The 16,066-nt window shown below is 46.8% G+C and overlaps 1 protein-coding gene across 1 annotated transcript in view; it reads left to right on the top strand.

Annotated features, from left to right (window-relative positions):
* The first annotated feature begins 1,489 nt into the window (after positions 1 to 1,489).
* LOC103374759 (serine/threonine-protein kinase MARK1-like) overlaps positions 1,490 to 16,066 on the top strand; it is a 21,814-nt gene continuing 7,237 nt past the window's right edge. Inside the window, 9 exon segments of the mRNA XM_008304903.1 lie at positions 1,490 to 1,542; positions 7,596 to 7,800; positions 9,927 to 9,980; positions 10,644 to 10,692; positions 12,437 to 12,502; positions 12,592 to 12,662; positions 13,597 to 13,653; positions 15,274 to 15,408; positions 15,879 to 16,015. Coding sequence (XP_008303125.1) covers positions 1,490 to 1,542; positions 7,596 to 7,800; positions 9,927 to 9,980; positions 10,644 to 10,692; positions 12,437 to 12,502; positions 12,592 to 12,662; positions 13,597 to 13,653; positions 15,274 to 15,408; positions 15,879 to 16,015 — 827 coding nt within the window.

The raw sequence follows: 16,066 nt of genomic DNA, 5'->3' as shown, positions 1-16,066 counted from the left end.
AAAACCTTATGATTTGTTTGGACTTTACAGTTTCTGGTTGATAAATGGTGTCGTTCTGTCCATTCTTTTAAAGACAACCTGCCTGTTAAACCACTGCTGGGTTCAAGAAAACACATTGGTTTTCATTTTTTTAAATCAGGGATTTTTTTTTCACTTTTGTGTTCAGCTTCAATATGAAAAGTGAAATAAGTGCTGGAGGATGACTTCATCCCTCGACTTGAGTTCAGCTACTGGAACAGTACTTAAACATATGCAGGTATGGTCAGGCAGATGTTTAGCATCCATCCATCATCTCTACACCTTAACCCTCACTAGGGGGGCGGAGCCTATCCCAGCTGACTCAGGGTGAAGGCAGGTTCACCTGGACAGGTAACCAGTCTATCACAGGGCTACACTTAGAGACAGACAACCAAGCACACTCACATTCACACCTACGGACAATTTACAATCACCAATTAACCTCAGCATGTTTCTGGACTGTGGGAGGAAGCCGGAGAACCCGGAGAGAACCCACGCTGCACGGGGAGAACATGGAGACTCCACGCAGAAATGGTGCTAACCACCGAGACGCCTGCAGCCCTGACGTTTACATTTATATCCCATCATTATAATATAATACTGGTAGTACTTCTACTAATAATAAGGATGCTGACAACACCTTTTAAAACAACCGTTACTTTACAAGAAAAGAACAACAACAATAAAAGGCTCTTAAACAGCTTTTCATTCTGAGGCGCTGACTCAGCTGTTCTGACTCAGAACCTGAACGTGGAACCTTCAGCATTCATGTGAGAGAAAGTCCCAAAGTAGTTCAGTCTCTATCATGAACACCACAGCAGCAGTCTGACCACGAGCCTGTTGCTTGTTTGCTTTGTAGACCAGAGTCCATGCTGTCAGAGGTTCTAGTGGTGACCCCTCCTCCGTGCTGGTTCTGTTCAACCTCAACAAGAGGAACCATTCGGCAGATGTCAGACGCTCACATGTAAGAATGTAAACTCATGACACGTGATCAGCTCATCACAGCTGACTGTGTGGGTTGGAGGTGACTGAACTGTGAGATGATGAAGGAAGACGACATGAAGCCGATCAGCCAGAGCTCTGAGGCCTTCCTCTGGACCCGGTCCACCTTCAGATGGAACCGTCCACTGAACACATCAGAGTCTGTGGGAGCAGCGGAGGATGCTGGGATATTTCAGGATGACGATGATGAAGCTGAGTGCGGGGAGGCGGGGCTCTGACGTCATGTTTCCTCCGCAGTGCTGCTGCTGGACCTGATGACGAACCGCTGGAGCTCCGGGACGGTTCTGTTCTGCCTCCTCCTCCTCCTCGTCTCTGTCTTTGTCTCCATGCTCAGCTCGCTTCCGCACCGACACCAGCACCGGGCCTCCCCGTAGCCGGCCTCCGAGGGAGCGATGCTGTAGCGCGGCCGGCGGAGGAGATGCTTGTTCGGGACTGAGGAGCGGAGAGAGCCGCGGAGGAGAGCAGGAAGATGTCCGGCAGGACGCCGCTGACCCCGGTGAGCGAATCCGAGCAGGTGAGTCAGCGTCCCGCCGGTGGTGGAGGATCAGACGGGTCAGGTGTTCATAACGGGGAGATTTAAAACACTAATAATAACTCCTGATGAACTGTGGGTGTTTCGTTAGAGACGTGCTGAAGTGAGATGATGTTCTAAGATTTTATTCACAGAGCTTCAACCTCCTGGTTCTGCTGCAGCTCAGTTATTTCAATGAGTTTAAAGTTTGATTTATGAAGGCAGAAGAAGTCATTTTAACATTGATTGCTTTGTTTATCTGAGTTTAATTGAGCTTTTATTGGCTGATTGTAAGTTTGATTATTGATAGTGTTTCAGTATTTGACATCATTCTGGACTCTGGAGCAGCTCTGGTTCTGCTACACTTCATGTTTTATTGCTTTGCATTGTTGTGGGAGTTTCTGTGAAGCTGCTGTTAGTTTGAACCCTGATAAAGTTGTGTTGCCCTTCCTTAGTGCTGGCAGAGCTGGAAGCTGCCCTGCTCAGGCTGGGGGGCAGGAAGCACCCAGCTCTGTTTACCACTGACATGTTCCATTCACTGCAGACCAGCACCGGGCTGGATGGTATCTGTATCCATGCAGGATGTGATGATGGACCTGGTGCCTCCACTGAGCTCTCTGTGACCTGGAGCTGCTCGGTGGGCATCTACAGCAGAACATCAGTGAGGGACTCGAAGCCTTTTCAGGGCTGACGTGGAGGTGCTGTTGTGTGTCTGCCTGGCTGATAAAGGAGCTAATGTGAGCTGTTGACGTGCAGCCACGTGTTCAGAGCATCTCCACACAGAAACCAGGAGCTTCTGGCTGTGCAGCTCTCCTGTATTCTCTGTTTTCTGCTGTATCACTCTGGACTGATGGGGCCTTTTTTCACTGGAGACTTTATTTGAGTGTGAACCATTTAAATCTTCTCACATGGTGTCACACTGGCAAAGGCATCTGGAATAGGGTTTGTTTTGGATGACATTCGGCTGGGCTCTGTTCTCACTATCCAGAGCTTCCATCCATCATCTCTACACCTTCATCCTCACAAGGGTATGGAGGGGGCAGAGCCTATCCAGCTGACTCAGGGTGAAGGCAGGTTCACAGAATCCACGCTGCACGGGGAGAACATGGAGACTCCACGCAGGAAGATCCCGGGTGTCCTCACCGGGACATGAACCAGCGACCTTCTAGCTGTGAGGCCACGGTGCTAACCACCGAGACACCTACTGTCCAGAGCTTGATGGTGCTAATTTAACAAACCAGTCGTGTTAATTCTCGTGGCACTGTGAGACCCCGCTGTCGAGTACCTGCTGTGGTCAACATGATCTGTGTTGTCGCTGAACCATCTGTGCAGAACTACGGATGCAGGATTATGGCCGACATGATGAAGATTATTTTTATAACAATCATTCATTTCAGGGACTGTGTATCTTCCCTATTTAAATAAACATAGCACTGCTTTCACTTCCATGTTGCAACACATCAAGATCATCTTTACCTGAATTTAGAATAAAAGTGTCTGCAAATAGACAACCTGGGGATCTGAACACCTCCCCATTCGGCTGCATGAGACGCTGCCTGTCTCCATTCAGTTACTGCAGCAAGCGTGTGACCAGAAATGACTTTGAAACAAGTGGGTTAAGGCCTCGCCACATGGCAGTGTTGAGGCAGAAACGATCTGTCATGGAGTCTTAACTGGAGGTGGACACGAGCATCAGCATCACAGTTAACATGGTTTTGATCTTTAGGCTGGAGCTGTTTCATCACGTAGCAGGCTGCTAACAGCCAGGTTTGGGAGTGAAATACGTGAAAAAAACGTGAACGTTTTCTCGTTGCCGCTCACAGCCAGGACTTTATACTGAAGGTGCTTTTTGCTCCTTTGGTGCTGGGTGTGGTGGATGGACCAGGGCTCATGTGGATCAGACCTCTGTTCAGCCTCCTGTCTGCATTCTGACCGACTGTCTGCTGGTGTTTCCTTCACCTTTCTCTCACCGGTCCAACACTGGAATCATCAGTGAACAGGCTCTTTGGCTCTGTGGGCCTCTGGATGTTGTGGAGGCTGCTGGACCTTGGAGGAATGCTGGTTAGCGGTGTGCTGTTCTTGGGCTCCTCATCACTCAGCTTCCCTTCAGTCTCTGGGATTCAGTGTGATCTCTGTCATGAAGTTGTGTCCAAATGTGGCTCCATCCAGAACGCATCAGTCAGTGGACATTTCAGTTGTAAAGGGAAGCAACTAAATCAAACAGCTCTGTGTTAATCCTGAGGGCAGACGTTCTGCAGCATGTTGGAGATGCAGAATGAACCACTGCAGAAGCAGATGACCCTGTTAGAGTCTGGATGATCCTCTGCTCCTGGTGGACACACAGCAGCCACAGCTGGCTCCTACTGTCTGTTTACTATTGATTTTTCCCAGAATACACTGCTGGACGTGACATGAGGAGCTCAGTGATCTTTATTAATCTCAGCCTTCTGGAAGTCACTTTCAGAATCCTCGAACACATCATGACAGTGTTTAGAGAGGACGGCAGCAGTTCTCAGCTGTGTTGTCTGTCTCTAAGTGTAGCCCTGTGATAGACTGGTTACCTGTCCAGGTGAACCTGCCTTCACCCTGAGTCAGCTGTGATAGGCTCCGCCCCCCATGGCCCTGGTGAGGATGAAGGTGTAGAGATGATGGATGGATGGATGGTAATGTGGGATGATCCACTCGTGCTGCCAAGAACAACAGAATCATTTCAGAACTATTACGTCAGCCTCTGGCAGTTGGTAAAACAATAAGTAACCACAGGCACTGATCAGGTCTACACTCCCTCTGCTCACTAACTGGACCAACCAGGGCCTCCTGGTCCAAGCACCACAACAAGTCCAGGTCGGTAGCTGGACTCTCCTCCTCTGTGGTTCCCCGGTGGTGGAACGAGTTACCAAACTGGTCCATCTGCTGACTCTCTCTGAGTCTGTAAGAACAGACTAAAGAGCAGCTCTTCACTCAACACCTCTGCACCTGACAGCCTGCAAACAACCAACCAACCCGCCAAACAAACAAACAAACAAACAAAGCATGTCCTACCACCTCCCTACAGCCTGCTGCTGGCACACTGGACTTGTTCTGTGTCCCTTATCCAGGTTGTTTTCTCGTGACTTCCAAATGACTCTGTGCCTGCATTGGGGTTACAGCTAACTATCCGTCCACTGTTCCCCCAAATGTTGCTTTTCTAACTTTCTGGATGTCATCCTTATCCATCCTGTGTCCTCTGTCTGCTCTCAGTTGGTCCATCTTCAGTGCAGACTGGATGAAGCTGCTGCTGAGGCGTGACCAGAGACAGAATAATCTGTCAAATGTGCACCGCAGCACAAAATATTTACTGACTTTCAGCAAGAAATCTCAGGAAATTACAAGTTTTCTTAAAACTACTATCCAAATCTATTTCTACAAATACCTGCTAAACGTAGGACTTTAGAGAAGAATTAGACGTCAGGCTGTGTAGCTTCTTATGAACAGAGTCATCAGGCATTCAATGAAACATGCTTCAGACGAGATTCTCACACTCTGTACCATGAGTCAGGTTTTCCTTTAAACAGGCCTGATAACAAAGTGCATTTGGTATTTAAAAAGATTATCTGTCTCTGATGAGGGTATTCAATCACCTCAAAATAAGCTCTTACGACTTCCCTGTGCTGTGGATACCAGAGAGACTGCAGCGCTGCATTCAGCTGCTCACCTGCACACCTCTGCACACCTGACCCTCCGCTGAGTGCGACGGCTCTTATAATTTATATCATTAAAGAGTCAGTGTGGTTTTGAATGAGGGTTTGTGGATGCTGGAACAGATCCTGGTTCTGGTTTCACTACAGCTCTCTGTGCTTCCCTTGTCCAGCCTGCCTGGCTGAGCAGCCAAGACAGAAACAGACGCTGTTCATCAGTCACGCTGCATCTGGCTTTTGTATGGCGTCTTCTAAAAGTGGAGCTGAACCAGTAGCAGAACGTCGCTGTTGTTTCAGCAACGAGAGTGGAACCAACAAGCTGAAGGCAGGCGTTTGCTGCAGCTCCAATCTGTAAACCGAGTCCTAAATAAAACCCAGTTCCTGTTTTAGACGGAACATTTAATGCAGCACCGTCAGTCCATTTCAGAAAGGTCCACACATGCTGACGCTGAAGGCCATGCATGCTGGAAACACTGTGACGTTTTCACTGGGGCAGTCTTTCAGGTCATAAAACCTGAGCGTAAGTCGTGTCCCTGACGTTTAGCATATGTCTACGTAGCACTGAACCGTCACCCAAACTGAAACGCCGATTTGAAGTAATTCCGTTAGCAGATTGCTAAGGCTGCGATTTGTCATGTAAAGCATACACTTTTTTGACACGTTGGGCCTCGAGCTTATGGCATATGGAGCAGGTCGGGCCGAACTAAACAGTCGACCAGCACCAAGCCCTAAAATGCAACACGGCTCAACAGCGCCCCCTACAATGTTTCACCGGAGTCCCATTGGGGCTGCGTTTGACATACAGCTATGAAATTTGGTGCTCATCTGTAGCAGGTCGTGGCGCAAAAAAAAGCCCATCAGCGCCAAGCCCTGAACCCAACAGGAAAAAAGGATGCTGCCATGTAACAGGACGTGCTGTGTAGCTGGCCTGTGTGTGCTCCACGCCACGCAAGCACGCCGCCTCAGCTCGCCACTAAACAGGAAGTGGTGTCTAACTGGGCTGCAGGTGCTCCAATCTAGCCGAAACTCAACACGCCGGATAAGAGTACCGTCCAGAGCGCGTTGCTGCCAAACCCTGACGTGCGCGAAGGCCGACAATCGTACGGCGAGGACCCGTCCAATGCCACTTTAATTGGAATTGTGTTTTATTTTTTGAATTAGGATGAATTCGTCTACAACAAGTGCTACTCCAGTGTGTTAATGAGTAGGAAAGTATCATCATATAGACACATGTAGCCCTTCATATTAATATTAAAAAGCACAAGATCAAAGACTGCTCTCAATCTGATCACAAAGTTCAATAATGAGCCAGTCCAGGCTGTTAAACTTCAACCAATCTGACTGCTACAGTAATTTAGGGACATTTCATTATTACTTAAACATGATTCAAGTTGTAAAAGGCTGATTGGAAACATTTTGGTAAGAAACAGAAAACTCTCCGGTGTTCAGCTCCGATGTTTTGTCGACCCGCCCATCCACCTCATTCCCATGCCTGGCCACTAGAGGGCTCTGTCTCACTAAGCTCTCAATAACGCAGCAGGTTTACCTTTTAGGGAGGCGAGTCTGTGGTTACACTCTTTCTGATTTATACCATGTACATTTTCAAACACTTCTCTTCATTCACGCTGGAGGACTCCACTGTGCCAGTCGCTGGTGTGAACACTCCCACAGCAGATCTAGATCCTCTCAGCGACTGGAGCTGACAGCCCTTCAGTCGGTGTTGAATATCCAACTGTTGCTGTGGCGTAACAGTAGAGGTGTTTGTGTCTTCAGCCACGACTCCTTCAGCTGGTTCAGATGCTGTCAGACTGGTTTCCATCAGCTCCAGTTGCTCTGACAGCCGACGGCCAGAGGCAGATAGATAATGCTGCATTATTGTTCTGGACTGATGCCACAGTCTGTGTCTCCTTCAGGTTTGTGAAGGGACTTTCTGAACCTGGAGTTTTAGGACAAGAGCGATTGTGTAACACACAAATTACTGTTAATGTTTTGTTTGTAGGGCCCGAGCGCTTCAGGACCCTGTTGGAATGCAGGAATGATCATTCTCTGCACTGAACAAACCTACACGTGCTCAGACACTCCTGACAATTTGCACACACAACAGGACTGATGACAAATGTTATATTTTAAAGGAACTGGGCACGTCAATGGCAAAATGGCTCCACAGCGCCCCCTTGAACATTTCAACAGACTGCTGTCAGAAGCACGTTTGGATATTTGGGAGGCATGTAGAGCAGATAAATAACTTCACTGCTATGGAGTCGGTTTGGTTCACCACTGACCGCTGGAGTGGGCCTGCTGCCATGAATCATTCAGCTAGGTGTGACTAAGTTCAGGATCATCTGAATGCTCCTAATAAATCTCTTTTACGTCCACCTCTTTCAGAGTACCAAGTCCACAGATGGCCTCCCCGACCCGCCAGCCCCGCCCACCAAATCTTCAAGCCGCCACAGCCTGCCGCCGTGTCGCAGCTCTGGGACGACCATCACAGACGACCAGCCGCACGTTGGCAACTACCGTCTGCTGAAGACCATCGGCAAGGGCAACTTCGCCAAAGTCAAGCTGGCCAGACACACACTGACGGGCCGAGAGGTGACACCACACAGCAGAGTGCAGACTGTCCTCCTGAGCAGGGCAGCGGTACTCGTAGATAACACGCTAATGTACACGCTGGACCACAGAGGCTGGTGGCAAAGCTGAAGGAGGCTCAGAGAAGGAGATGTAGTGAAAGGGATAGGTGCTCAGGTGTGTTTAAGGGAAGAGGAAGTTAGTTATTGCAGTTTGTGAGTCATAACCCAGTCAAATGTGAACACATGAACTTGATATACTTATTTCTAGATGTACTGCAGATAAAAACGTCACAGATGTAGAAGTAGAGGCTGTTTTAAAGGTAACTAGTTTCCTATAGACGATGTTGGAAACATCTGGAGCAGCTTGGGATCATCAGTCTAAAATAAAATTAACAACTAGGTTAGAAAATATCTGGTTTTTCATTAGTAAGTTGAAGACATACATGTCGTCTTAAGGCGAGCAGCGTCCAGTTGTGTCGTGTGAGCTGATACCTGCAGGTGAGAGCTGAAGACTCCACAAACTGCAGCTTAAATTGCTTCACTTTCAAATTATGTGTCAGATTTGATGAAATTCAGCCGTTGCTGCTCAATGTTTGGAACTACAACAACAAGCTGCTGTAAATGAACAACTCCAGCCCCGTTCAGACGTTCACAGCTTTCCAGAAATCTCTGGGAATCGACATGAGAGCACCGATACTGGTTAAAAACCATCACTGGTCATAAAACAGCTTTCTCATTCAGTTTGATTAACGCTTTCACATCTCGTCCAACCTGGACCTAATTAACTGACCTCATCGTTTTCTCTGACATAAATAAATATGAAACTCCTTCATGTCCTCGCTGGGTGTCAGCGAGGTTAAATGTGTTTGTAACTGGGATGTGATCAGGTGGAGGCGGCGGCTTCAGGATGAATTATTGATGCTGCAGACGTCAGCAGCTCAGAGCGGTCGGTCAGGATCTCATACAGGAAGCATGTGTGACGTTTTCACTCCCTGCACTTATTTTAAGATCCTTTCACAAGAAGAGACGTCAGAGGCGTCCAATCAGCTGCTCGGTTTCTCTCTGGTGACATCAGAGAGGAGAAGAAGGCAGAAGGGAAAGGAAGAAAAGGAGGAAGCAAAAGGAGACGAAGAGAAAGAGAAATGAGAAGAAGAATGACCAACGACAACGAGGAGAAGGCTGACCGATGCCGAGCTTTCCACTGGCCTGGACCTGATGGTTGGACTGAGTCAGCTGAGGTCCTGAGCTTAGCTTCGTTCTGCTGCAGTCTGCACTCCATTTTAATGTCATTGATCATCTTTAAAGTGGTTTTTGGACCTAAGCCGGAAGGAAACTTGAGCTTTTATCCTGCTGACGCCTCCTGCTGACTCAGTTTTCTGTAAACTCGTTTCATTGGTCGGCAGTAACTTATTGGTAGAAAGTGTTGTGCACATGTATGTCACTGTTCTGCCAGTCTGATCAACTGGTGCACCCCCACTAAGTGCTTCAGGTGAAGATCAATGTAAAGAAGCAACACATATAAATGGTCTGCACTTAAAAAGTGCTTTTCTACCTCAGTGGTATTCAAGCACACACACATTCACACACCGATGGCGACAGAGCTGCCATGCAAGGCACTTTTCATCATTGGAAGCAACGTCGGCTTCAGCGTCTTGCCCGAGGACACTTCGCCTGTGGAGGGGCATCGAACCACCAACCTTATGATCAGAGGACATCCTGCTGTACCACCTGAGCCACAGCTGGCCTAAAGATTAAAAAAATAAGAAGAAGAAAGAAATATACAGTCATGGAATAAATGATCAGACCACCTTGTGTTCTTTCTTGTTCATGTTAATGCCTGGTACCACTAAAGGTCCATTACCTGAAGAATACAGTGAACAGGACACAACCTGCAGCTGATCCATCGTCCTTTCTGTCCTGTGTGACCTGCTTCAGCTTCATGTGTTCCCTGTAGGGTCCATAAGAGGCCGTTTCATGTCATCAGCAGCACTGCACATGGCTTGTTGAAGAAAGAAACCTGGTTTTTGTTCTTTCAGAAATGTTGAAATAATGACAGCAGGTGTTTCATGTCAGTCTTTCAGTCCAGACAGGTTTGCAGCTGCAGAAGCTGACCTGACTCTAACTCCAGTGTTTTGTCTCGTCCTGCAGGTCGCCATTAAGATCATAGACAAAACTCAGCTGAACCCCACCAGCCTGCAGAAGGTATGCTCTCACCTCGTTCCAGTGTTTGGTCACCTGTTGAATTAACTTAGAGATTTGTGCGACTCGTTGGTGGGAGGATCTAGTTGTTAGGTGTGTTTCCATCCACCTGTTGTATGTGCATTTTTATTTGTGGATGACGTGGAAGTGCTGAATGGCAAACCAATCATTTAATATCTTTAACACATGACATCACAACACGTCTTCACTGATCAGATGTCTAAGACAGACATTAGTTTGTGTTCAATACGATGTGTTTAGCTTAGTACTGGTTCACATCCCCACCTGGGCCCGGGATCTTCCTGCGTGGAGTCTCCATGTTCTCCCCGTGCAGCGTGGGTTCTCTCCGGGTTCTCCGGCTTCCTCCCACAGTCCAGAAACATGCTGAGGTTAATTGGTGATTGTAAATTGTCCGTAGGTGTGAATGTGAGTGTGCTTGGTTGTCTGTCTCTAAGTGTAGCCCTGTGATAGACTGGTTACCTGTCCAGGTGAACCTGCCTTCACCCTGAGTCAGCTGGGATAGGCTCCGCCCCCCATGCCCCTGTGACCTGAGATATTACAAATGCTGGAAGCAGAGGGATACTGTTAGCTTGGCTCAGTCCAAAGACAAAACAACTTAAACTGTGTCTGATCGAAGCAACACATTGACTCAGATTGTCTCCTCAGCTCTTCAGAGAAGTCAGCGTGATGAAGATCCTCAGACACCCAAACATCGGTGAGTCACCTCCTCCTGCTCTGCTCTCCCTTATCCTCTTCAGCATGTCATCAGAACCTGTCCCAGGAACACTGCCTTCAGCATGCTTCTGCACTAGGAGTAGCAGTAGAGTAAGTACTGAGCAACAGTAGAGCTCAATGTTTGACACTAGTTTTCAGTATTGGGGAGCAATCCTGTCAGAATCAGCAGAGTTTAGCAGTTGTTCGCAGTGTTTTGTGTTTGGCAGCTGCACGGCTCAGCTTCAGGCAGAACCAGAGTTCTGTATTTGGCAGCAGAAGTGTGCAGTGTTTGACAGTTGTGCTCCCAGAACTCATGTGATTGGTGCTGCGCATGAGACGTAACAGCTTCATATTTAGCAGCAGTAGAGCTCAGCAGCACTTTGCTTCATTAGTACACAGGCACTGACAGGAGGGCTCAATGTCTGGCAGCAGAACTGTTTTCTAGTATTTGACAGTAAAGTTCAGTATTTGGCAGCTCTATGTTATCAGAAAGGCAGCAACGAAATACACAGTCACGGAAAAAATCATCAGACCACCTTGTCTTCTTCAGTTTCTTGTTCATGTTAATGCCTGGTACCACTAAAGGTCCAAATTGTAGAAAAAGAACTGTGTAGAAAACAAAGCAGAACACAGAGTGCCCTTCTCTTCTGGCCGCTTCGCCTCTCCGTTCTCTGTTGGGTAAACCAATGAGAGCAAACGAAAGGAAAAGCTCAAGGAATTTTGTGTTTTGTTAATACAGTGAACAGGACACAACCTGCAGCTGATCCTTCGTCCTTTCTGTCCTGTGTGACCTGCTTCAGCTTCATGTTCCCTGTAGGGTCCATAAGAGGCCGTTTCATGTCATCAGCAGCACATGCAAAGACCTGGAGTGGTTTCCTGCTGACATTCAGGCCGTAGCACAGCTCAGAAGCTGTCAGCTCTCACATAACGCCTAAAACACAAGAACTATGTGAAGCCACAAAGGCAGCCATCTTGGCTCTGCTGGAAACTGGCATGAGTGAGAGACGGGTAGAGAAGAACCTGAAGATCTCCAAGACAGACGTTCATCACACCAAGAAACAACCAGCCCACCATGGTGCTGGTTGTCTTCAGGGATGAACCCAATGTTCAGCTGATGCCCACTCCAGCCCACTTCCTGGTGAGGAGGAACCTGGAGAAGCCTCCAGACCAGACTGTCCTGCCCCTACAGTAGAACATGGGGGTGGATCAGGGACCATCTGGGCTGGTTCCACTTTGGGTGGAACAGGGCCAGTGGACCAGGTCATGGACAGGCTGCTCTGGAAAACAGTCTTCTGCCATCAGCTGGAAAACTCTTTCCTGCCTCCAGTGACTGGGTTTCCAACCAGACGATGCCCCTTGGCACACGGCGAGGTCAGCTAAAGCCTGGATGGAGAACCAGAACACTGGAACCATGCCTTGGCCCGCTCAGTCACCAGATCTACATCCAGCTGAAAACCTGTGGAAACCATCAAAGGCTAAATGGAGAAGCACTCTGGGGTCAATTTGTCTCCATTCAGTGTTTAACATCTCTAAATGAGTGCTTGACATAATTTTTCAGTTTTATTAGAAGGGCTATTTACACATAATCTTGGGTAACCATTTTAATTATGCTAACTTTCTGGAGGCTGAAGTTGCTGGCGTCAAAGGATAAAACACGTGAGTAAATTTGAAGGTCACAGGAGGGTTAGCAGTAGGCCTCAGGGTGACAGAGGAGCAGCTGTAATGTCTCCACTGTGTCATTTCAGTGAAGCTGTTTGAGGTGATTGAAACAGAGAAAACACTGTACCTCGTGATGGAGTACGCCAGTGGAGGTGAGAGAGAGGAGCTTCATAATGACGTCATCCACAGGTGTAGACTTCTAGCCAGAGGTGTGTGAAATGTGCTTCTCTGACTGTCTTAGGTGAAGTCTTTGACTACCTGGTGGCTCATGGACGAATGAAGGAGAAGGAGGCCCGAGCCAAGTTCCGCCAGGTAAGATCAGCGTCTAGTCCTCAGCATCCCATCGTCCACTGGGTTGTTTAAGGGTGCATCCAATGAAGTCTGCCAATGACATTTGTATAGTATGAAGTGCTTTATTACAGTTCTTGAATCAGTGTGACAGTCTCTGATGCTGAGTTGATACTCTCCTCTGCTTTTCCTTCTTTTCTGAAATAGAACAACAGTTTTTTTTACATTGGCCCTATATGGAGAATTTTACTGCTCCTCTATTCTGGTGGATTAAACGTAGCAACTGGACCTGCTAGAGGTCCTTGAAGACGTTTCACCTCTCATCCAAGAGGCTTCATCAGCTCTGACTGACTAGTTGGGAGTTCCAGACACTGACATCCTTAGTTACCCTAATGAACCCCACTGTGGCAGGGGGAGCACTAACGAGTCACATAACGAGGGGGAGGAGCAACAAACCCCCAATTGAAACTGAAACTCAGATGTTAACGGCTCCTTAATGATATCAGTATCTGGAACTCCTTCAGACATGTTGGAGTCTGACCAACTGATTGGTTTCATCTGCTTCATACATAAATATAAACGGGTGTCGTCTGCGTAACAGTGGACATTTATGCAGTGCTTCCTAATAATACTGCCTAAGGGGAGCATGTACAAGGTAAATAATATAGGTCCTAATACAGAACCCTGTGGAACTCCGAAACTAACTCTGCTGAGGGTGGAAGAATCATTGTTACCATGAACAAACTGGAATGTGACCTAGAGTCCTCCTTGAACAAAATCTTTCCTCTGGTGCCACCCTGAGGACGGACTTGGAATTGCACTTTACTGTGTTCACCCGGCTGGTGTCTCCAAACAGCATTGCATTAGAGCTGTAGATTCTGCTCAGGCGGCTGCGCTGCTGCAGAATTCCTGCATTAGATGACAGCAGCTTTGTAACAGTCCTTGTTCCTTTCCTCAGATTGTGTCAGCAGTGGAGTACTGCCACCAGAAGAGGATCGTTCACAGAGACCTGAAGGTACGAAAGAGACATCACGCTGTCTGTCGACTGAAATAAATGCACCTCTTTCTCTTTGTGTCTTGCCTCAGCAAGTCCTGTCTCATCATTACACGTCTTTAGGAAGAATATTCAGTCAATCTGCTCATTCATCTCTTTAGCTTTCATCCTCCTTAATGTCTATAAAGGCACTGTAGACCTAATAAATCTGAATTTGCTTTCTGGATTTATTACCTACCTCCGTTTTTTTCTCTAAATGTTCCAGATTTTTAACATTGTAAGAAAAGAAGAAACATGTATTCATAGCAGTGACACGAGGATTTGCTGTTGAAGTATCTGATACTTCTCTTGTTACTCTTGGTTTGTATTCTGCTGTTTGATATTTTGGAGGCTGTTTCTTACTTCGTCTCTTTAGTGCCTGCCTTGTGTTGCAGTGGTGTGATCTGTCAACGTGCACAGGACGGATTTTGTTGTTGTGAAGCATTGATTGGACGTGTTAGGTTTTGTTCCTGATGTTATTGCCGTGGCCTGGTTTGGTTTGTCCTGGACCCTCTAACGAGTCATCCAGGGGACTTGTGACGAGAACTTAATGACATTGTTACAAGATTAAAGTTACACTAATTGATTTGTATAGATGTTGGTAATAACAGCAACTTAATTTTGTTTAGAATTTAAACAAAAAAATCTAGATTTTGGGGGGATTTTAAGCAAATTTAAAATTGTAGTAAATTGATTAGTTGATGTGTTTTCTCCAGCTGAGTGAAGGATCTTAAGTCCTTCAAAACTTAAAGTAGTAACTTATAATACCATCGATAGGAAAGGACAGACTTCACTGTAGTTTGGTGGTTAAACAAAACTGTGAAAAAGACTGATGCATTTATCTGTTGTAGGGTTCTGTGTTCAGCCTAAACATACGTTTGCTGTCCGACAGCGACTACACCAACCACAACTCTGTAATGATGAATTATATTCTTCTGCTATTTCCAACCATTTGATGGACAAAGCTGTGTTTTATGCTTGGATTAATGAGAACCACACAACACAACCTTATTATTATTGTTTTTTACTTCTTGGCCATGGCTCCTATTGATGGCAGCCAAAAGGACAAACTCACAGGAGCCTGCCTCCGTTTGTCAGTACACGGTACACAGCAACAAGGAACCGGAGCTAATTTGGCAAATGTGGTTTTCCAAATTCTAAACAAGATTCGGCTCAAACACAGGACAGCCCACGGTGTGACTCACTCCACTTGTAAAGCGAATATCTGTGAACTCGTGAAGACGTCTAACGCAGCGTCCTGCTTTGTTTAGGAGGAAAAGCATGTTTGTATTAAAGCTGATTTTAAATTCCTGAATGCAGGTGGAGTCGTTGCTGCTGTCCTCCAAAGCACAGCAGTGTGTGTGTGTGTGTGTGTGTGTGTGTGTGTGTGTGTGTGTGTGTGTGTGTGTGTTAACCACTTTAATGTGTGTGTGAGGGTTAGGGTTAGGGCTAACCCTCACAGAATGTGCGTCAGGGCTTCCTACAAACCAAAGTTCAGTGAAAGAAAAGAAGGTGACAAAATCGATGCAGGAAATATTTGATCTAGATTTTGTGCTGTACAAAGCAGAACAACTCAAATGTTGGTGGTTTGTTGTGTCTCAGGCTGAGAACCTCCTGCTGGATGCCGACATGAACATTAAAATAGCAGACTTTGGCTTCAGTAATGAATTCACAATGGGCAGTAAGCTGGACACTTTCTGCGGCTCTCCTCCTTATGCGGCTCCTGAACTCTTCCAGGTGAATGTAGCTCCGCCCATCACACCTGCACAACATCACCTGCTGTCCTTCAGACACATCTGAAGTAGTTTCAGATCATGGTGTTTGACTAGAGGCCAATGTGCTGCCATTATTTCACCTTTTCATGTATTTTTATGCACAGTTTCCATAAATTCTGGACTTAACGAACACATTTAATATCTTTAGAAAGAAGGGCGACAGGAGGGAATAAATAATGTCGTGAAAGAAATATGAGAAGAAAATAGTGAGTGTGTGAAGAAGATGAGACGAAAACGGAGAAAATAGAAAAGGATAGAGACAAATGAAGACATAGTGACCCAGTCAGGATCGAGTCCTTTAGTCTGAGAATTAACACGTAGATCTGAGAAGAACAGCAGAAGGTGAATTACTGTCTCTGATATCGGCTTTCTGTTTTTGCATGTAAGACGTCTTAATGAGGTCTCAGGCTAATTAGTTCTGTCACCCTGCAGGGGAAGAAGTACGACGGGCCAGAGGTGGACGTCTGGAGTCTGGGAGTGATTCTGTACACGCTGGTCAGCGGCTCGCTGCCCTTCGATGGACAGAACCTCAAGGTTGGACCATAGTGGACTGAATTACAGGAACACCTCTCACTCATGTTTTGTACAATTAAACAGCACCAAACAGTTTCAGGAGACGT

Source organism: Stegastes partitus, unplaced genomic scaffold, assembly GCF_000690725.1.
Source record: "Stegastes partitus isolate 25-593 unplaced genomic scaffold, Stegastes_partitus-1.0.2 Scaffold2349, whole genome shotgun sequence".
Taxonomy (NCBI): Eukaryota; Metazoa; Chordata; class Actinopteri; family Pomacentridae; genus Stegastes; species Stegastes partitus.
Note: the sequence above shows the minus strand (reverse complement) of the source record. Positions and strands in the feature narration are given on the sequence as shown.